Source organism: Apodemus sylvaticus, chromosome 22 (assembly GCF_947179515.1).
Source record: "Apodemus sylvaticus chromosome 22, mApoSyl1.1, whole genome shotgun sequence".
Classification (NCBI taxonomy): domain Eukaryota; kingdom Metazoa; phylum Chordata; class Mammalia; order Rodentia; family Muridae; genus Apodemus; species Apodemus sylvaticus.
This window is the reverse complement of record NC_067493.1, coordinates 52,922,782-52,944,681: the sequence shown is the minus strand read 5'-3', so window position 1 is coordinate 52,944,681 and position 21,900 is coordinate 52,922,782. Positions and strand designations below refer to the sequence as shown.

Genomic DNA, 21,900 nt, shown 5'->3' with positions numbered 1-21,900 from the left:
GGTTCTAAGTCATTCCGAGTTGAGTGATACATCAATGTTCCAGCTGTTCAGTATGGCCAGAACCTTTCACCAGCCAAGGAAAAGAAGCAACCATCTTTAGTCTAAGGCAAGGGTTGGCAAACTACAGCCAATGAGTGGGCGTGCAACTTGTTTCCATAAAGGCTGGACAATACAGCCAGTCTTGTCTCTTTTGTACCACAATGGTAGAATAGAGTCGAGACAGATCCTGTGATTGGCAACACCCTAGACATGTGCTACATACGTCACGGGATAACAGTAAACATTTCTATCACACCCGCCATGGGTGGACGGTCATGATGAGAGCCTATCTAATCCACTTGAGCTGAGAGCCGGGGTGAAGATTCCCGCTGCGAGGCCCCTGGCAGGGTTCAGTTTCCCACCAGGCATGGAAGGAAACAATGTCTATACACACACAAGCTACACTTGAGGCTCACCATGGTTAGCCTCATTACTCAGATCACACGGATGGGGGACAGGACACCTTTTTCTAGGCCTCTCTCCCCGTTCCCAGATCCGTGTGCATCTCGTGCTCCCAGAGCTGCTTATCTGAGGGAATGGCGGGGAGGGCGTCGGCGCTTCTGAGAGACGCCGTGAGAAACCACAGGGCCTGACGGGATGAACCACAGGTTCTCCTGACGGGATGCTTTACGGGCGTCCGCCTTGGGCTGCTAGTCGGAACTCTCAGGGCACAGAGGTCAGTGTGATATGGGGACGGTTTAGCTTCCCTCCCTTTTCTGACCCAGCGAGGCTATCAGAGCGGAGGTGGGGCCTGCTTACACGTGAGACTCAGGCAGGGAGGGCGCCATGATACAGTTGTGGATGGGCGTGAACGGGCGGATGATGACACCGGCCTCCAACTTCTTGATCTTTTCGTAGTCGTAGGTTCTGAGGGGAGAGCAGAAGGGGGAGTGCAGTGAGTGGGGTGGAGGAAGCAGCGGTGAGGCTCATCCCTGTCAGGTCTGACACTGGGTACTGGGCACCTACGCCAGCAGCACCCAGCAGTCCTGGGTGAGAATTCTGGAGGCAGATGGTGAACAGGACACATTAAAAGGAAACAGGCCTGCCCCTCCAGAGGAGACAAGCAAATAAGAAGGTAAATTCCTTGTCTCAGAGACACCGGGTGTTGGAATGTCTGGGGGGGGGGGGAGGGGAGGGAGAGGGGAGGGAGAGGAGGGAGAGAAAGAAACCTGTGGTGACTTGCTTACTCAGACTCCCAGTTTGTGGGATTGTGTGACTCACACAGGACAAATCTCCCGTTATTAGCCAGGGGGTGGGGTGGGGTCCTCTCTGGAAACCCTCTTACAGTCGCACCCATAGACAGACACCGCACATCTCGTAGGTGTTTTTCAATTCAGTCAGATTGATAACTAAGACTGATTAGCCTGCTTTCTGACCCTGTTCTATGCGAAGGATATGTCTGAGACCACACTTCAGCGGTTTCTTTCTTCCCTCCACCCCACCCCCACCCCCACGTCTCTTACAGAGGAGGTTATCTCAGTTACAGAAAATGGCTTCCTTTCAAATATTCCTACATCATAGGTGTTTTCTCTTATAACTGAATTCGGCCTGCAGGTGTTTTAATCAGACTTCTCTCTCTCTCTCTCTCTTCTCTCTCTCTCTGTGTATGTGTGTGTGTGTGTCTGCACATGCATATACACACATGCGCGCACATATGCATGTACCTTAAAATTTAAAACTACCAATGTTTTAAATTTTAGACTTTTCTTGTAAATGTTTGGTTCTTAAGACCTTAAAAATGCTGGCCACTCTGGGCCATGTCCCCACTGAGTATCAGTAGCAGCTGAAGATTGGGAGTCGCTGCCTGCTTCTCTGGGGTCGTGTGCCGCAGGCTTGAGCACCCCTGGTTTCTCACTCTCCCGTTCCCTCGAAGCTTTGATTACCCAGGAGCCCCATCTAAGTGCTTTCCTTACAGGATCGCTCATGGGCTGCTGGTTCACTGACTTCCATGTAGCAGGAGCTGCTGAATATCTTCTCTGTGCAGGGGCAGCAGACGTAGCAAAGAAGGAGGCTAACCCACCCCTGCCCCTCCTGAGGCTTAAGAGTCTTGTGAGTGTTGGGGACAGGGATAACCAAGCACATGGCTAGGTGTGTATAGGGAGATTACACAGCATTTCCAGCCTAACATTGGCTGTAATCCCCCAGGGAGTCATGAGTTACAAAGGACAAATGAGAGGTGGGTCCCCTTACTTTCTCATCCTTGGATCTTGGCTCTGTGGTGGGGTTGACTCAATAGAATTTGTCAAAAGTGATATCATACCACCATTCAAGAGTGAGTGGCTGGGCTGGAGAGATGGCTCAGAGGTTAAGGGCACTGACTACTCTTCCAGAGGTCCCGAGTTCAAATCCCAGGAACTACATGGTGGCTCACAAGCATCTGTAATGGGATCTGACGCCCTCTTCTAGGATGTCTGAAGACATTTACAGTCTACTTATATATAATAATAAATAAATCTTTAAAGAAGATTAAGGAAAAAGAGTGAGCGGCCTCTCCTCCTTGCCTCCTGGGATGCCGTCAGCGGCCTCCTCTCTATGAGGAATTCCCCAGCCTGCGAGGACAGTGCCACAGGGAGAGATGCCAGGCGGGTGTGAGACCATCTACTTTGAGCCACTCTGAATGGAGGGAACACCATCGTCCCCTCTGATCACAGATCTGGGGACGTTGTATTTGTTGCCTTGAGTAGGTACATCACAGCTGCAGTAATGAACGGGACAGGGACAATGAGCCAGAATCAGAAGGCCAAATGGGATTAAGCAGACAAATAAAAGGGCTGGCACTGGGGAGCAGCCACAGGGGTGGGGGGCCATGTGGTCAGAGGGGCAGGAGGAGGCAGTGTGCCCAAGCGGGAGCATCAAGCCTCTAGCAAGGCTGTCTGGGCCTGTGAGCTTCTACCCAGACTTGCCTTTTTCTGCCGAGGAAAGGATACCCTGGAGAGGGCTCCATTGGGAGCAGTTTCTCTTTTGAAAGGATGATCCTAGTTTCTTGTGAGGTGGTGGTGGCACATGAGGACCAAGCACCTTCCTCTGAGGAATCTGAGGACAATCCTTGGGGTCAGAGAACTAATTAACAGATAGCCCCGGAATCTAGGTGCCCTGGTTTCTGTGGGCATTGACCCCTTATTTGACACTGGAGCTGGGAAACAAACAAATTAGGGGGGAAAAAAACCTCACTGGCAAATACATCGCTGAATTCTGTGCCTGCTGCACATGGTTACGTGTTCCATGTCTCCCAGAGTATAAAGAAATTAACCTAGACATTGCACTCATAAATCCCTGGTTTGATACCGTCTCTTGATTCCAATAATAAGACAAATTCCACTCCCCCACTATTTTTTTTTTTTTTTTGGCCTGAATCTGTAGCTGAAGAGGGAGGTCACTGAGCATAGTGAGAGGATGGCTCGCAGGCAAGAATCTGTGCTGCACGCATGAGCATCCCTCTTCCTGGCCTAGTGTCAGACTTAAAGCTTTTGCCTGCAGTCACTCAGATCCTGACATGTGTGTGTGTGTGTGTTTGTGAATGCATGTGTGTACATGTCTCTGTGTATGTATATATGTATGTGTGTGTATATATGTGTGTATGTATATGAATGTATGTATATATGTATATATGTGTGTATGTATGTATATATGTATGTACATATGTATGTTTGTATGTATATATGTGTATGTGGATATATGTATGTATATATGTATATGTCTGTGTGAATGTATGTGTGTATATATGTATGAGTGTGTATATGTATGTATATATATGCATATGCATGTGTATGTGTGTATGAGTGTGTATATATATATGTGTGTGTATATGTGTGTATGTGTATGTGAATGTATGTAGGTATATGTGTATGTGTGAATGTATGTATACATGCATGTATGTATGTATTTATGTATGTATGTGTCTGTGTATATGTGTGTGACCTTTGCTTTATAAAAGCAAAAGGTCATGTACTTGGTTAGCAAGCATTTATGAAAGAACACTGGCATTCTTGAGACCTCTACATTGGAACCATATTTGCAGAAGGCAGGCTCTTAGATATGGGAGGCCTTCATGGAAAAATAAAAGATTTTTATGCAAAAATTCTAAGGAGTTTAGCTAAAGAAGGCCCAGAGAGGTCAAAATCACTTTGTTGTATTACAGTCACTGCAGCCACCGAGCATGTTCTGTAAGCTGTGATCCGTGCTAAGCTTCATTTCAAGTAATCCTCATAGCGAGCATGGGTGCTTGGTCCCATCCGTACGGGCGGGGTAAATGGAGGCTCCGAGAGGGCTGGCGAGCTGCTTGAAGTCCAGCAGTTGTATGGTGGAGTCAGGACTCGACTCCAAGTCCTACCTGTGCTCCTGAGTGTGACGCCATCTTGCTGTGGACAGTCTCAGTGCCAGTTCGTAAAGCAGGCCCCAGTCCTGCATTTGTTGCTGCACTCACAGAGTTAGGTAGCCATTTATTTTAGTAACTGGGCTTGTCCAGCCCAGAGACCCTACCAGATAAGACTAGCCGGACTGTTGAAAGAAGTAAGTATACACTTATTAAACTTTAAATAAACCATGTCTTGCATACCCAGGGGGAGGGACTGAGAAAGGATGCGAGAAAGGTGTCCTCAGACTGTGGATCCTATGAAACCTCTTCAACATTTTCCTCTCCTTACTTGGTGCAGGCTGGGTGGCGTCTTAGTCAGAATTTCCATTGCTTTGAGGAGACACCATGGCCAAGGCAACTTTTATAAAGGAAAACATTTAACTGGGGCCGGCTTACAGGTTCAGAGTTCAGTCCATTATCATCGTGGCAGGAAGCATGGCAGCATCCAGGCAGACATGGTGCTGGAGAAGAAGCTGAGAGTTCTGCATCTTGATCCGCAGGCATCAGGAGGGAACTGTCCCACACTGGGCGTAGCTTAAGCATAGGAGACCTCAAAGCCCACCCCACAGTGACAGACTTCAGACAGACAGGCATCATGTAATTGTGAGTTTAATATCCATAAATACAATTGGCTCACCAATTTAAGATTAAGAGTCATGCTTTACTGGGTATTTGGAAGGAGTGGGCAAAGGGTTAGAGCGCGGGGGTGCAGTGGGGCATGAGAGATATGGTCAAGCTGGCAGGATTGCTGTAGGAACTAGCTGGGAGACATTAGCTCAGTGGCAGCAGTGAGAACCGGGCTGAGCAGGACTGGGCCGGGACTTGGTGCTGAGGCCTGGTGGGGGCAGGAGAGTTGGCGGGGAGGTCCTTATTTTTTTTTTTTTAATAATTCCTGTTACAATACAGAATGCATTTAGTCCAACTTCAAAAGTCCCCATAGTCTGTCACAGTATCGACAATATTTAAAAGTCCAGCATTCAAAGTCTCTGTTGAGATTCATGCAATCTCTTAACTGTAATCCCCTATAAAATGAAATAAAAAAAAATCAAGAAGCAGGTCACATATTTTCAACATCACAGGATATACATTACCCTTTCAAAACATAGGAAATACTGGACAAACTCCAAAATCTGAATCTTCCTTGTGTGACGTCAGAATGCTCTTCAGATCTCCAAGTCCTTTCGTCTTTGTTGACTGCAGCACACTTCCTTCTCTTGGGCTGTTTCCACCCTGTTGGCGGCTTTCCTCAGGAGACATCTTGTGGCTCTGGCATCTCCAACATCTTAGGGCCTCCAAGGCCATCCAGGTTTCCCCTTCAAAGCTTCCCACAATGGCTTCTCTGGGCCTTCACGCAGGGACACTCCTGCCACATGCTGGCCTCAATGGCTTTCCTTAGTTGCAGAAGGAAATTCCATCCTTGAGTCTAAACCCGTAACTGTGTGGCCCAAACTGCCAGGTTCTGCTGCTTGCTGGGGCTGGAACATGGCCTCCTTATTCAATCACATCTTACTAGATTTCCGTTTTCCATGATTTCCTTCACCTCCTGAGCCTGGCTGTCCTGGAACATGCTGTGTAGACCAGGCTGACCTAGAATTCAGAGATCTGCATGCCTCTGTTTCCTGAGGGCTAGGATGTCTGTTGGTTTTCCCATTGTCATCCCTTAGAAGCATCCTTAGTCGCCGTGCCTGGACCTAAGCTCTTCTTTAATTCCTCCTTCTCATACGATGGAAGCTTAGCTGGTGTGATCTTGCCCCAAGGTTGCCACTCCCTTAATCCACTTAATATGGATTTAACTCCTTTCCCTTTAATCCTTGAACCACACATTTTGTATTTTTCCTTCCTGAGCATGCTATGTTTCATCAAAACGCTGCACAGGACAGAGTCTATGCTAGGCTATCTTGAGATGTCCTTTGTCAACGCAATTAATCTAAATCTCTTTACCTTATCCTCATGCAGACTCTTCAGACAAGGGCAAAATACAGCCACATCCTTTACCAGAATACCACAAGAACAATCTCTAGGCAACAAACTAAAATTCTTCTCCTCTGAAACCTCTTGAGCCAGGCCCCCAGAGTTCAAATAGCCCTCAGCACCAATGTCTTCCATATTCCTATTAGGACAGTTTATTAAGCCCCACTTAAAACATTCCACTGCTTTCCAAATCCAAAGTCCCCAAATCCACAATCCTACAAACAAAAACATGGTCTGGCTTATCACAGCAATACCCCAGTCCCTGGTACCTAAGACCTGTCTTAGGGTTTCTATTGCTATGAAGAGACACCATGACTAGGGCAACTCTTATAAAGGAAAACACTTAACTGGAGCTGGCTTACAGTTTCAGAATTTAGTCCATTATCATCATGGCAGGAAGCATGGCAGCATGCAGGAAGACATGGTGCTGGAGAAGGAGCTGAGAGTTCTACATCTTGATCCATAGACATCAGGAGACTCTGTTCCACACTGGGTGGAGCTTGAGCATAGGAGACCTCAAAGCCCACCCCCACAGTGACACACTTCCTCCAACAAGGCCACACCTACTCTAACAAGGCCACACCTCCTAACAGTGGCACTGCCTGTGGGCCAAGCATTCAAACACATGAGTCTGTTGGGGACCAGGCCTAGTCAAACCACCACAGGTGGTCTCTTCATTAAAGGACAGTTTCTGCAAAAAGGAGGGAGAACTTTAGTCCTCTTTATCCTAGGGCAAGGTTGCAGTGATGGGCAACTCTAGGAGTCTGCTGCTGTCTAACATGCCCCCCCCTGGGGAGGACAATGTCTAACCTTCCACAGCAGCAGAAGACAGTGAGCTGCATGCTTCTGTGAAGAGAATGGATCGGGCTCTGAATCTTCTCTACTTGGTGTGCATGAGGTGACAGGCCTAGTAATGATGCCAGCCCAACCACTGCATATTGCATGAGTCTATTGAGATGCCACACTGTACCCTATGAACACACACACACATACACACACACACACACACACACACACACACACACACACACACACACACGAGTTTGTACCATGAAGGCATTTTTTTTAAATTTATTTTTTAAATTTATTTACATTTCAAGTGTTATTTCCTTATCCTGGTTTCTTCTCCCAGAAACCCCCTATCCTATCCCCTCTCCCCCAGCTTCTATGAGAGTGTTCCTCCCTCTCCTGCCCCCCCCCTCGATTCCCCTACACTGGGGCATCTATCGAACCTTCATAGGACCAAGGACCTCTCCTCCCATTGATGCCTGACAAGGTCATCCTCTGCAGCTGGAGCCATGTGTACCCCATGGTTGGTGGCTTAATCCCTGGGATCTCTGGGGGGTCTGGTTGGTTGATATTGTTGTTCTTCCTATGAGATTGCAAACCCTTGCAGCTCCTTCAGTCATTTCTCTAACTCCTCCATTGGGGACACTGCACTCAGTGCAATGGTAGGGCGCATTTTTAAGAAAGAAAACACAGCACCGCCCTAATCACATAGACTGGATACCAGGGCTCCCGATGGACTGATCCTGCCGTGGCATCGATGTGTCTTGGCATCACACACCATGATCCGTCAGCCTTTCGGCCCTGATCAAGTCTCCACTCTCTGGAGGTGTTCTGTTTTTCCTTCTAGATTCCTGTTTATTCTTTCAACTGAAAGCGATGGGTAGAGTGGAGTTCGGGGTGTTCTGGGTCCACGTCTCAGTGCATCACTGTTAGGTGAGTAATACGAATCCTCAGATTGTGGTAGTTTAACTCTTGGCCTCCAGGTGGTAGTGCTGTTTGGGGATGGTTACTGTTGTTGTTGGAGGAGGAGGAGGAAAAGGAACAGGAGGAGGAGGAGGAGCCTTGCTGGAGGACTGAGGCATTGGAGGTGGGGCTGGAGCTTTCACAGACCAGATCTGCTTCCTGCCCATCCCCTGCTTCCTGAGTGCAGGTGCTGTGTGACCAGGCTGCCCTCCTGGTCTTTCCTGTCTCCATGCTTTCCCGCCGCCTTGATGGAATGAATCGCTTTGGAATTTAAAACCAAACCAAGCCCAAACAGGAACTGGCTCTTGTCAGGATATTTTTTCACTGCCACAGAAGAGATCAAGAGATTCTCTTTCTACTCTCCTGTTCACTTTGAGCCTGGTCCAGGGCCTGATAAAGGAACTTCTGGTCATATCTCATGAGGCAAAGACTCCTCAAAGCCTGCCTTCCACCTCCCTTTCCTCATAAGGGCGGCTCCCTCAGCTCTGCTCTTGGCTGCTCTCCGTCTGCTTCTAGAGGGCATCCGTGCCAACAAAGCCACCCCACCCCACCTGCGTTATGGGCTAAATGTGTCACGGCCATTTAGAAGTTCTCCAGTGGGGCGGATCCCGGTAGGAAGTGTCGATGAGGAGCTGTAAATCATAAATGTTGTTTTCTCATCTCAGAGTGAATAGAGGATTCATAAATGATGAACGACAGCTAGCTTAGCTTGAATGACCTTTTGGGTGAAAGTTATAAAATATGCTAGACAAAACGGAAAGAAAAAGGAAAGGAAAAAGAAAAGAGGAAAACTTAAGGGTGCTAAGTGGCCACTGGCATTGCAGAAGTAGCCGAGGAGCCCTCATCAGCATGGCCACCAGAGCCTCTAACCGGCACACACAGTCCTTTCATCAGAGGATGCTTGTCAGTCACTCTCCCAGAGCACCAAGGAGAAGGCTCAGAGGGGGCGGGGACACCATGGCATTTCCACAGTGGGAGGTAGGTGCAACTGTCTCGGCCTCCATGATGTCTGACTGTCACCTGGAGTGTTGGGCCCTGCTGTCCGCCGACCCCTGGCTAACATGACCCTAGTGATGCACCAGACTTAGAGTGTTAAGTGACATAAGCCACACAAACGTCACACGTGGTAGGAATCTCCCGCAGGAACTCCCCTTTATTTAAGATGTGCACATCAGTCTTTCTTTGAATTAACTCCCCAATGGCAGCATTTGGGTAATGATGGAGAGGAAATTTTCTCAACCATAGCTTCATGTTGGACTCACTGAGGGGAACTTAAAAAAAATGCTGTGAACATGTAACTTCCCAACCCACAACAGAACCTGTTATAGCTGGCTTGGATGGAGTCTGGACACTGGTAGCTTAAAAATCACTCCAGGTGATACTTAAGATATGTATGTGTGTGTGTATGCATATATAAGTGTGTGTATACTTGTATATGTGTTTATATATATGTATATATACATGCGTGTACATATATATGTATACATACACACATATATTGGTTGGGGACTGTGTATATATATATATATATATATATACACACACACACACACATATATATTGGTTGGGGATCTGTGTGTATATGCACACATATATGGTGTATGTGTATGTACATCTATCTATCTTGCTTGCTTGGAGTCTATGTATGTATATAAATGTATATAAATATATATATTCACACACATTTATATATGTATATAAACCCCCCAAATCTCTGTGTATGTATATACACACATGTCTGTATGTATATATGTGTTTATATATGTACACGCTACATATACATACACACACATATATATATATATTGGGGTCTGTGTATATGTATGTATATATACATATACATATATTAGTTTGGGGTCTGTGTGTATGTATATATATGTGTCTATACACACATACCTACACACACACATATATAGGTTAGAGTCTGTGTATGTATATATATGTGTATGTACACATGTATTGGAGTCTGTATATATGTATATATGTATACACACACACACGCACACGTCAGAGTCTTTAACTCCCCTGTCTCAGCTTTCTGCATAGCTGAGATTGCCAGCATGTTCTCCAGGTGATTCTATGTGTTCCTAGGGTGAGATCTGCTCACTGGTTCCCGCTGCAGCCGGTTCCTGTTGTGTGCCTCCCTCTGTCTGCTTTAGCCATCTCTTCACCACCTGAGTGATGTGCTGAGTGTGTGCTGAGATCCGTCTTCACGAACTGAGTCTCCTGGGACCTTGTTTTGTGATGACTGACCGCTGAAGCCTGTAAGTTTTGTTAGCACAGAGTGTGTGGCTGGGGATGCTTCTAACTAACAAGGTTGGGAAAAGCAGCAGACACCGCAGTCCCTGTTTCTACATCTCTCCAATGTGGCTAACAGATCCCTGTTTTGTAGGAGCACCACAGAGCTGACCCTCATCCCTACTGCTGTGCTTGATGCTATAGCCCCTCTTCATATTTTGTCTGTGCAAGCATCTCGGAAAGGACTCGTCCTCTCCCAGCCAAGAGAAGTGCCTTTACTCAGAAGTCAGACCTTTCCGTGGACCTGCAGTGTGCTGACCTATGGGCGGCAGCTGGCGGTACAGGACAGAGACACTGATTCAGGATAAAGTGAGTTAGTGTGGGCATGCCTTGAAGACCTGTGGCTGGCTGAAAGCTAGGACAAACCAGCGGAAGGCAGCACTGAAGATGGCTGTTGAGTACTGAGCAGAGCTTTGGTTGGGGGAGGATGTGGGGAGGGATCAGGGTAGGAGAAGAGGTGGGAAAGACAGGGGGAGAGACATAGGGAACCAGCAGGGTTTCCTCTGTCCCTCTTACTACCATCAGACAGGAGGATGCAGCGTGCAGCAGAGGATTCTGCACTTAAGGTCAGAGAGCGGGGATGGCCAGCTGGGCTGAGCTGGGCTGGGCTGGGGAGGGCACCGAGCGCCAACCTGGGCCCGGGCCCGGGGAGCTGCCCTGAGCCAGCCTCCAGCACCCAGTTGCCTCCTGAGACCGATGGCCACTTACGTCAGCAGGGTGTCCCTGCAGTGGATGTCCGAGATCTTCTTGGCCGGCTGGAACTTGTTCAGCTCTTCCTCCTGCAGCTTCTGGAGTTGCTGCTGCTTCTTTTTCATGGCATTTTCCTCTCGCAGTATGTTGAAGTAGCCGCGGCCTATCTTCACACACTGGATCAGGAAGCTGGAGAAAGAGCGGGATGTGGGGGGGAGGGAGGGGGAGGGGAGGAGGGGGAGGGGGAGGGGAGGAGGGGAGGAGAGGAGGGAGAAAGAGAGGGGGAGGGGAAGGAGATGGGGAGGGGCAAGGAGAGGGGAAGGTGGAAGGGGAAAGGGGAGAGGGAGGGAAGGGGGAGGGGGAAGGAGAAGAAGGGGGAGAGGAGGAGGGGGAGGGGGAGGGGGAAGGAGATGGGGGAGGTGGAGGGGGGAGGGAGGAAGAACAGGGAGAGGGGGAGGGGAGGAAAGAGAGGGGGAGGGGGAAGGAGAAGAAGGGGGAGAGGAGGAGGGGAGGGGGAGGGGGAAATACCAAAGATAAATTATTAAATATATTAGGAGAATAACCTTCTGTCTTTGGATCAAAGGGCACTACCAAGCCCACACAACTAGGACCGTTATATAAGACTGAGTGCGACATGTCCCCCACACATCTGCTGTGTGCTTGGCTCCGGCTGCTGGTGTGGCTCTGGGAGGCTGTGGGGAGTCTAAGATGAGGGAGTAGCTGGAAGAGGCGGGCCACGGCAGAGACCTTTGAAAGTTCTCTCCCGGCTTCTGGTGCTGCCTCCAACCACTGCTTCATGGTCAGCTGAGATGTGAGTCACCAGGTTCCCAGTCACTGCTCCCAGCACCAGAGACTGAGCTGCACTCTCTCTAGCGGTCCCTGCCATGATGAATCTGTGAGCTAGCCAAAATAGAGCTTTCCTTCTGCTGACTGTCTCTGAAGTAATGAATATTCTCTTCTGTCTCCCATTTTCAGAAAGACCCCGGCTTGAGTTCTGAATCCCTGGAAAGTTATGTTATGCCTTTAACATGACTTATGGAATGTGCTTCCTACCCCGGGCCTGCTAAAGGGTGCTAGGAGGAGACACAGGTTCAGAGCCCAGGCCAGGGAGGTGAGCCAGTGGGCAAAGTACCTGCTACTCAAGTGTGCAGACCCGAGTGCAGGACTCCAGAAAGCATGTAGACAGACCAGAGGTGGCACCTGCTCTTGGGAGGTGGCAGACAGGCAGATCCCTGGAGCTCACTGGCCAACCAGTCAAGCTGGACTGATGCGCTGCGGCTGCGGTGAGAGACCTTGCCTCCAAAAATAAAGATGAAGGATGACCAAGGGAGACCTCAGGCCTCCACATGAATGGAACCCACAGGCATACACAGTAACCACAGTAACCTTCAAGCATGCATATACCACAGTACCAATCATACACACACACACACACACACACACACACACACACACAGAGTACCAATCACACACATACACAGTACCAACTATACACACATACACTTAGAGTACCAACCACATACACACACAGAGTACCAATCACACACACATACACACATATACCTGAGTACCAACCAACCACACACAGTACCAATTGCACACATACATACACAGATTATCAACATCACATACACAGAGTCCCAACCGCACATACACACACAGTATAAATCACACACACACATAGAGTGCCATCCCCACAGAGTACCAACCATACACACATGTACACACACAAAGAATGTCAGTCTCACACACACACACCTAGAACCAATCACACAGAGCACCATACACATACACATGCACACACATAGAGTACCAGCCACATACACACAGTACCAACCACACAAATGCACATGTATACACACATAGTACCAATCACACATACACACACAATACCAGCCACAAATACATACTTGCACACACATACACACACAGTACCAACTATACACACTTGCACACACATACACACAGAGTACTGATCACACAAAGTACCAAACACACACACACACACATACACATACATAGTACCAATTGCACACAACACAAAGAACCAGCCACACACATCCATGTATACATACACACACAATGTCAATCATACACACATACAAAGTACTAGGCATACACACATACATACATACATATGCGCACACACAGTACCAATCACACACAAGTCCTATGTTGGGACTTGACATTCTTTCTCTGCCAACTCAACCACAGCTCCTGGGTCAGCCCTGAGGCTGGCTCTCTGGGAAGAGAGCCTGTGTCTTTACAGCCACACCTCCTTCCCCTTCCCCATCTTCAGCCAAAGGTAGGATCTGATGGCAATGAGCTGCAGAGGAAGAAGGAATGCATGAGTGTGTGTATCTGTCCATCCACCTGTCAGTCTGTCCACCTCTCTGCTTAAGGTATTGCCCGGCAACATAGTAAACTACCACCATGTTTCTTAGATATATTTTGGGGGCCTGGAATTTAATTTGTTTTTCAAATTCTTGATAAGCAACCTATGTATAGTGACTACAGCTGTGGACAGGACACTGGGGGCTTTGGTGCTTGTGGCTTTTTAGGGGAAAGAAAAGCACAAAAGGCCAACAATTACACAGAGTGAGAGTAAGGAGGAGATTCTGGGCTTTTGGGGAAGGGGATCCTTATTCAGATTAAAGGGTGTTTGGAAGCCTCTCTCTCTTGGGAGAAAGTAGCGTTTGAGTCCCCTGTTCTGAAGTAACCCTTTTCTCTTCTCCAGGTCCTCACTGTGCAGGCCTGACTGGCCCTGGCTTCAGAATTCTCTTGTCCCAGCCTCTGAGTTTACAAGCCTGCACCATCGTACCCTGGTATTCTTTAATTATGAATGGAAATCTCAGGCTTTGTGTTACTATTTGCGGTGACAAAGTATTGGGCAGAAGCAATTTGTGGAAGGAAGGGTTTATTCTAGTTTCTAAATCCAGGGCTTCTGGGTGGGGGAAAGATGTAATGGCAGGAAACAGGGAGTTGTCTATGGTCAGGGAGCAGGAAGGACGGGCTGTTAAACTTCAAGGCCCGCCCCCATGACTCACTTCCTCTATCGAGGCTCCACCTCCTAAATGTTCTGCAGTAGCTACAGCCCAAGTGTTCAAACCACGGAACCGGCATTTCCCACAGGAACCACTAGAGGACGCTACTATGACCAGACGTCCGCATGGCTAAACTGATCCCTACTGATTTTCTGAGGAGGGAACACTGCGAGGTTGGGGTGGAGTGGGGCGGGTCCGGATTTCAGACATCGCTGTTTAAGAGGGGCTACATCAAACACCAAGCACACAGTACTTGTGTAGGGTGTTGGAAGCAGCATGCACAAGCAGACATGCTCCTCACAATATGCCAGAGGGCCTGGTGGGGGTACCTAGAGAAATCCGGAGGGCCTTCCCAGAGGAGGTGACATTATGGCTAAGTAGGAGCTCACCTGGACAAAGTGCAAGTCGGCGTGCTGATGGGTGAACTAGAAAGCATAAATGCTGAGCTGAGCCTGCTGGCGGCCTGCTGGGGCGGAGCTGGGGCACCTGGAGCCTTGCACCCTGACGGGAGTGAGTCTGGGTTTAGGGGGGCTGCTGGGACTGTGCCTCACTACTTTAAGAGGCGCTTAGAGTGTTTGTGGGGGCTCTCTAAGCTAGTGAGCGCCAGGGACAGGCTGAGAAGCAGGGGCTGGTAATCTTGAGGAAAACGACTGAGTTTTCAGCCCCATCTCCAGCCAAGGCAGCTGGAATCCCAGCTGCTGAACCTTCTGGAAGGGCCCAAGTGACAGGTGAACAGGAACGGGCGAGGAGAGAGTCTAGCCCTGATGCCAGATGTACCAGCCTGTTCCTGGAACTTCAGACGGTGGGGACCACTGAACGAGCTCGGAGGTGTTCCCCAGATACTAAAGAATCCCTTTTAAAAGACGTTTGATTTTATTCTGCACCCACCCTACATGCTTCCCACACCTTCCTCCTCATTACTGCTGAATATTGAGTACTCGGCTATTTGTAGCACGGGGGCTATTTGCGGGGAAATAGCAGGTTTTGGTTTTAATCCACTCATGGGGGTTCTTTTGATCATGGCTGCACAGGGTGCAATGCTCCCCTAGCTGACGTCATAGGGGATTGATGTGGAGGGAGGCCATAGCCAGATCCAGGGAGCAGAGGCAGGGGCATGAGGCATGTTATAGAATGCAGTTTCCTCTGCCAGACACAACTTCCTCACTATTGAATGCGGTGGGTGCTCACATTTTCCAGGGACATAGGTTCTCTGTATGGGAGTCTGGGAGCCCATTGCAAGCCTGCAAGGATTGCTTGCTGTGCAAATGGGAGGACTCTGTGTGGCTCATCAGGGATAGGGCAGAGGAAGTGCGGTGTGCCATGGAGGGAAAGAAGGAGATGGGTCCATATGGGATTTTTGCTTTGTTACATTTTGTGAGGTGTTATTTGTGTGTATATGTGTGTATGTGTGTGCCCTGTGCGTATGCACGTGTTCATGCATGTGTACATGTGTGCATACATGTACATGCATGTGTGCATTGTGTATATGCATGTATCTTCATGTATGTGTGCATGTGCGTGCATGTGCCTTGTGCATGCATATGTATGTGTGCATGTGTATGCAGATATGTACATTGTGTATACATGTATGCATGTATGTATGCACACATGTATATGCACGTGTACATGTATGTTTGCAGCATGTGTACATGTGTGCACATGTGTGTATGCTATGTACATGTATTTGTATGTATATGTATCCGTGTTGTGCCTATGTGCAGAGGCCAGTGAAACATGTCAGGTGACCTGCTCTACCACATTTCATCTTATTTTCTTGACTGGGTTCTCTCACTGATCCTGGAGCTAGGCTGGAAACGAGGAAGCCCCAGCGATCTGCCCGCCTCCGCCCACCTGCGGCAGTGCGCCATCTCAGACAGGAGATTACCCTAACTTCTGAAGTAGGTTCCGTGATTTTAACTCAGGTCCACATGCTTGTACAACAAGTGGTCTGACCTGCTGAGCTATCTCCCCAACACCCGGATGGGTTTCGAAATACCACTTATTTGTATTTTTAGTTGACATAATGACTCCGAGTGTTTGGGGGCTCGGTGGGGTATTTCCACACAGGTGTGAATGGCTACTGGCCACTGAGGGTAAGTGGCGTGACCACCACCCCGATGCTGGGTAGGCTTTGTGTTAGGGACACTCCAGCCTACCCCTATCAGCTGTTTCCTGGCACTCAGTTAACAGCTGTCACTCAGCTACAGCCGTCAGCGCTACAGACCACTGGAGGGCCCACTGTACGCTTGTGCCCATGAGCCAGCCGTTCTGTCTTCCCTTCCTCCCTCCCAGCCTGTGGTAACTAGTATTCTGCTTCCTCGTCTATGCCATCAGCGCTTGGCTCCTGCGTATTTCAGGACACACCATGTTTGCTGCTCTGTGCCTGAGCCACTTCACCCAACACACTCCCCCCTTCCCCCTCCCCCGGCTTCCCTGAATAACTATAAATAGTATGTGTGGTGCTTAGTTTTAGTTGTCGGTTTGACATTGTAGAAGCACATGGGAGATGGTCCTTGGGCATGCTTGCGGGGCATTATCTTGATCATGTTAACTTATGTGAGGAGACCCACGTTGATGGTGGGTGAGGTCATTTCATGGGCTGTGTCCTATGTGGTAGATAAGGTAGAGAAAGCTAGCTCAGGACCAACGTGCGTGATTTGTGGTGTCAAACCCATTTTCTTCTTGAGGTGACCGGCTGAGCTCCTGTCCCCGTCCCGTCCCTGCTACAGCGGACTACAGCTGAAGCTGTGAGCTGGACTCAGCACTCTCCCCAGTTTTGGGTGGAGTGTTCAGTCACCACAAGGCAGTAAGAGGCACACGTAGTATGCATGTTAATTTGAAGGTGTGACCTGGGCTGGCCCCTCCCTCCATCTTGGGATCCTACTGGGTCCACCTCCCAGTGCTGGGATTTCAGGCTTGGTCTTCGCAGCTGGCTAATGAAGGGGGTTGGGGGGAGCTCTGTCTTCAAATGTGACAGGCATCTCTTAGCTCCTGCCTCAGACGGCTGTTGGGACGATTCAGGGAGCCCCCCCCCCCCCAATCCCCCGAACCAGTCATGGGGAGCTACACTTACTACTTAATTACTGCTTAACGGTCTAGAGGGGCCTGTGTGGTTTGCAGATGAGAGATCAGGGGGAGGCCGTTACATGTATGAGGGGTGTCACGGCAGGTGGAATCTACGAGAGAAGGGATCAGAAGTATCAGAGAACCCCGGCCTTTAAAGTGGCCAGGCCCCAACAGACAGGGCTGTGAGCAGGGTTGGAATGACACCCACCCCACAACTCATTATCAAGATAACTTGGCTTTGGACACACAGTATCCAAGCCACTCATCCCTGTGACCTCTGTGACCTCTGTGATCCCTGTGACCCGTTATGCTCCTGTAGCTCTTGCCACATCACAGGCCACACACACACACACACACACACACACACACACACACACACACACAAACCAAGCCTGCTTCCTCAGGGTGTAGGGTCTCTCCTTCCTCTGGAAACCTGGAAAGACAGACACCCCGCTTTGTCTCTTGAGTCTGCAAGTCTCTGCTTCAGACTTTTTCTGTGGCCAGTGCTTTGCCTAATGGATGACTTGAGGGAGGAGCAATAGCTGCTGTCATGTCGTTAGGGACGGACACACCTCGCCAGAAGAGAACCCAACTTTTAATGGTGTCATGGCTCCGTGCCCAGCCAGTTTTCACTCACGTCTTCTGTCTCTGCCTACAAGAAACATGGGGCTATAAAGACAAGAGTGCTTCGGCGGAGAAGGCTGGATGACAGTGCGATGGACAGATACTCCTGGCACACGGACTTCCTGCTCCGGGAGCCGGTTATGGCCTACACTGGAAAATTTCACTTGACCTGTTTTACTGGTTTCAAGGAATACCAGATGAATCAGTGTGTTCCCCATGCCCAGAGGCTAGGGGTTTAGAGAGCCAAAGCCTTGCTTTGTCGGCCCACGAGGTGAGGTATTGATTTCTCAGGGTGGGGCAGGGCAAGCATGAGGGAGAGTGGACAGGATCGAAAACACCATCCTCTGTCTCTCGCCCATTCAGGCAAGCTGGACGTGCCAAGTTAATACGGAGGCTCTGGTTCCCACACATCAGAGCATTTATTTTGCATTTAAATTCCCTGCGTTAGAATGCCCTGTTTATACAATAACTTAATAAAAGTAGTCTGGCTGCCAAATTGACAAGGAGGTGAGACCCATTCATTAAAATGCAAATGCGGCTGAGATGAAATTTGGGATATATTTATTACAGTAATTGAACCTCACTCATCGGTAATCACAACAGAGTTTGAATTGCCTTTTCAGACAAAAGGAGGGTGCGGGATTAAGCCCCTCCCAAGTTAACATCTTTGTCAGCAAGCAGGTTGAAGCTCTCTTCCTGAGTGCTGAGGGAGGCTTTTCCTCTCTTGCTAGGACAGGATTGCACAGACAGAGGTCAGCCACACACACAAAGGGTGACTCTGGTAGCATATTGTGTGAACTGCGAATTGACTAAAACTGGTTCTGAGTGCACATCGCTACCCACTTATTAGATGAAGGCAGAAGTGGCCCTGGGTCGTTTGCTGATTGTCACACTTGACTGTGGGGTGGCGGTTGGGGGCTCCCCAGCCTCAGGGCTTTATCTCTCAGGCCCCACATTCAAGATGGCTCTGGCTGGCCTCGAGTGACTCTGGCTGTGGGTGAGGGGCCACAGAGAGGCTGGTTCTTGGTAGTGGGGGGACAGGTCAGGCGGCGTCAGGGGTGTTCTCTTGAGGCCTCTCTGAAGGACAAGCTGTGTAGGTCTTAGGGATCGGCAAGGCAAGGCACTCCTTGCCTCAGAGACTCTGCTCGGTTGGTGCTGTCGGAGGCAGGGACCATGGGGGCAGGAGATGTGCTAGCTGCCTTGATGCTGCCCGAGGTGCCACTCAGGTGATGCTGGTGTCTCTGCTTGGCCGTAGAAAAGAATTGCAGGATAGTCAGTTTAAAAAAAAATAGCTGAATTTATTTGTAGAAAGGTTTTGGTATAGAGCTAACAGTGGTAGAGAGGGGCAGAGGGAGGGAGGCAGGAAGAAAGGGAGGGAGGGAGGCAGAGAGGGAGGGAGGGAGGCACAGAGACACAGGCAGAGTGAGAGACACAGAGAGTCTTATTTGAAGTGTCACTTGCTCCTTTGCCTGAAACTCTCCTTCTCTTCTCCGTGGGGCTGTAGAGATCTTTGTTTGCTTGTTTGTTTGCTGTTCCCCTTTTGAGACAGGGTCACTGCGGACTTCAGGTTGTCCTCAAACTCACAGTTCTTTTTCCTCAGCCACCAAAGTGCTGGGATTCCGAGTGTGTGCACCGCACACCTGGCACAAGCTCCTTCTAAGCTCAGGTCTAGCCACTGTAACCAGCAAGCTCCAGTTGGCCCAGTGGCTGCCCGCCATACTCGGGACAATGTCACATCCTTTCCTCCCCTGGGCTCTTAAGTCTTCTGGGACTTTGCCTCTAGCCACATGCCCAGGTTCTTCAGGGCATCTTCCTCTTCCTCTCCCTGGGATCTCTCTCTCTCTCTCTCTCTCTCTCTCTCTCTCTCTCTCTCTCATTCTGTGTGTCTCTTTCTCACTGTCTCTGTCTCTCTTTATCTGTCTCTGTCTCTCTTTATCTGTCTCTGTCTCTTTTTATCTGTCTCTTTGTCTCTCTCTCTCTCCTGTCTCTTTGTCTGTCTTTCTGTGTATCTGACTATATCTCCCTCTGTTTCTTGTCTCTTTCTCCATCTCTGTCTGTCTCTCCCTGTCTCTCTTTGTCTGTCTTTCTGTCTGTCTCCATGTCTATCTGTCTGTCTCTGTCTCTCTCTCTCTTTCTCACACACATACCCCATCTCCACCTCCATCCTTTCCAGCCCGGCACATGTCACATTGGATGACAGTGGTCCATTTACTAGTTGGTCCTTCTTTCCAGGCTGTGCGGTTATTTGATTTTATTTTTAATGTAAAATTTTAAAGCTTTTGTGTGTGTGTGTGTGTGCATTTTGCCTGCATGTACGTGTGTCTGTGTACCACATGAGTGCTTGCTTGGTGTTTGGGAAAACAAGAGAAGGCATCAGACCGGCCTTTGAATTAAAGTTACAGATGACTGTGACCCATGATTTGGGGCTAGAAGTTGAACCCAGGGCTCTTCGAAGAGAAGCCAGTGCACTTAACCTCTGAGTCATCTCTCCAGCCCAAGCTGTGGGCTTCATAAAGGAGAGTCTCCAAAGACACTTGTCTGACTCCCCCTCCTTTCTCCCTGGTTTCTAAATGCTCATTAGCTTCCTTAGTAGCAGACACCATGATCTTGGGCTTTAGTGTGCCCAGACAGGGAGGAAGGGAGGAAGGGAGAGAGGGGAGGAGGGAGGGAGGGAGGGAGGGGAGGAAGGGAGCCTTCACACTCCTCTGTTTTCTGGCTGCCTTTAGACTGAGCAGGCTAGTGAGATACAAGGAGAGGCTCCGGGGAAATTCTTTGATGGATTTTGGTGTACCTGCATGGCATGAATTCGAGTCTCTTTTCCTCCTATTGCTTGAAGTTGGCTGTGACAATGTAGCCTCCCGACCCTCCCAACCATTTTGCTACTGGGAGAATCCTGGCAGCGGAAACGGGTTGGAGTAGCATGTCGGCCACAGAGCAGGAAACCAGACACTGGTGACCATGGGGCCAGCCTGTAGGTGCTGGATTGTCTTCCTCCAGAAGGTAAACTTTTATGTGAAGGATGGCAATGATGTTGTTACTATTATCGTTGCTATTACTATTATTGTTGTTGCGATCTCTGTTATTGTCTCTGTTGAGACAGAGGCTTTTCTTGCATCCTACCCTGAACCCAAACTGGTGAGCCTTCAACTTCAAGATGTTCCAAAAGCTCGGATTAGGCATGTGCCACACACCTGGGAAGGGATGTGATTCATTTTGTAATGTCTGTTGGCTTTTGTTTGCTTGATACAGTCTCACTATGTGGCTCAGGCTGGCTTTCTTAAGTGATGGCATTACAGATATGAGCTGTATATGCCCAGCTTGAGGGTTCTAATGTTTTATTTAATTGTAGCCAGGCGAGTTTGGGGCTCTGCTACTATGTTTCAGAATTCAGTCCTAAGCGACTCCTTTTCTCTTAGCCCAGCATCTTTGGCTAAGGAAAGAGGCACAGAATCTCAGAAGCATAGGACCTCCGCCATGAGAGTTAGGTCTGGGAGAGTTTTTAGCAAGCAGTTGGTGGGCGAGCCCTGGAGGACCCAAGCCTTTAAGGACCAGGGTCTTAGGGCAGGAAGGTGGCTGCCATTGGATATAAACAGGCAGCTTCTGCAGCAGTGGTAGGGGTGCCTCATGAAGGGAGACCTTGAGCTGGGCGCTCGGCTCACCTCAATGAACTTGCCCAGTGCCCCGCCATGTGCCTGTTATCTATGTTCTGCTCATAAGGAAACACAGGCTCAGAGAGGTCGGGTAGACGAAGTGCAGAGTCAGCGCCCAGTGGAGTTGGAATTGAAATCCCGACAGCCCGACTCAGCAGACAGGCACAAGGATGTGGTGGCTTTGTGCACCGTCATTTCCCAGACCCAGGGTTAGCATCCGTGACCGTGGGTGACTCGTGCTGCTCCCTTGAGGGGCATCTTCCTCCGTTAAAGCAGCGGCTTTCAGCCTTCCAGATGCTGTGACGTTTTGACATAGTTCTTATGTTATGGTGACCCTCCCCCCCCCCGCCCCCTCCCCACCATAAAGTTATTTCCCTTGCTCCTTCATAACTGTAATTCTGCTTCTGTTAAG

At 49.2% G+C, this 21,900-nt stretch overlaps 1 protein-coding gene across 2 annotated transcripts in view; it reads right to left on the bottom strand.

Annotated features, from left to right (window-relative positions):
* Ccdc60 (coiled-coil domain containing 60) overlaps window positions 1-21,900 on the bottom strand; it is a 161,063-nt gene that overhangs the window by 44,722 nt on the left and 94,441 nt on the right. For both annotated transcript variants that reach the window (XM_052168484.1, XM_052168485.1), the window contains exons 3-4: window positions 11,123-11,293; window positions 799-906 (exon numbers count right to left, since the gene is read on the bottom strand). In XM_052168484.1, the coding sequence (XP_052024444.1) occupies window positions 799-906; window positions 11,123-11,293 (279 nt within the window). The remainder of the gene's footprint in view (window positions 1-798; window positions 907-11,122; window positions 11,294-21,900) is intronic.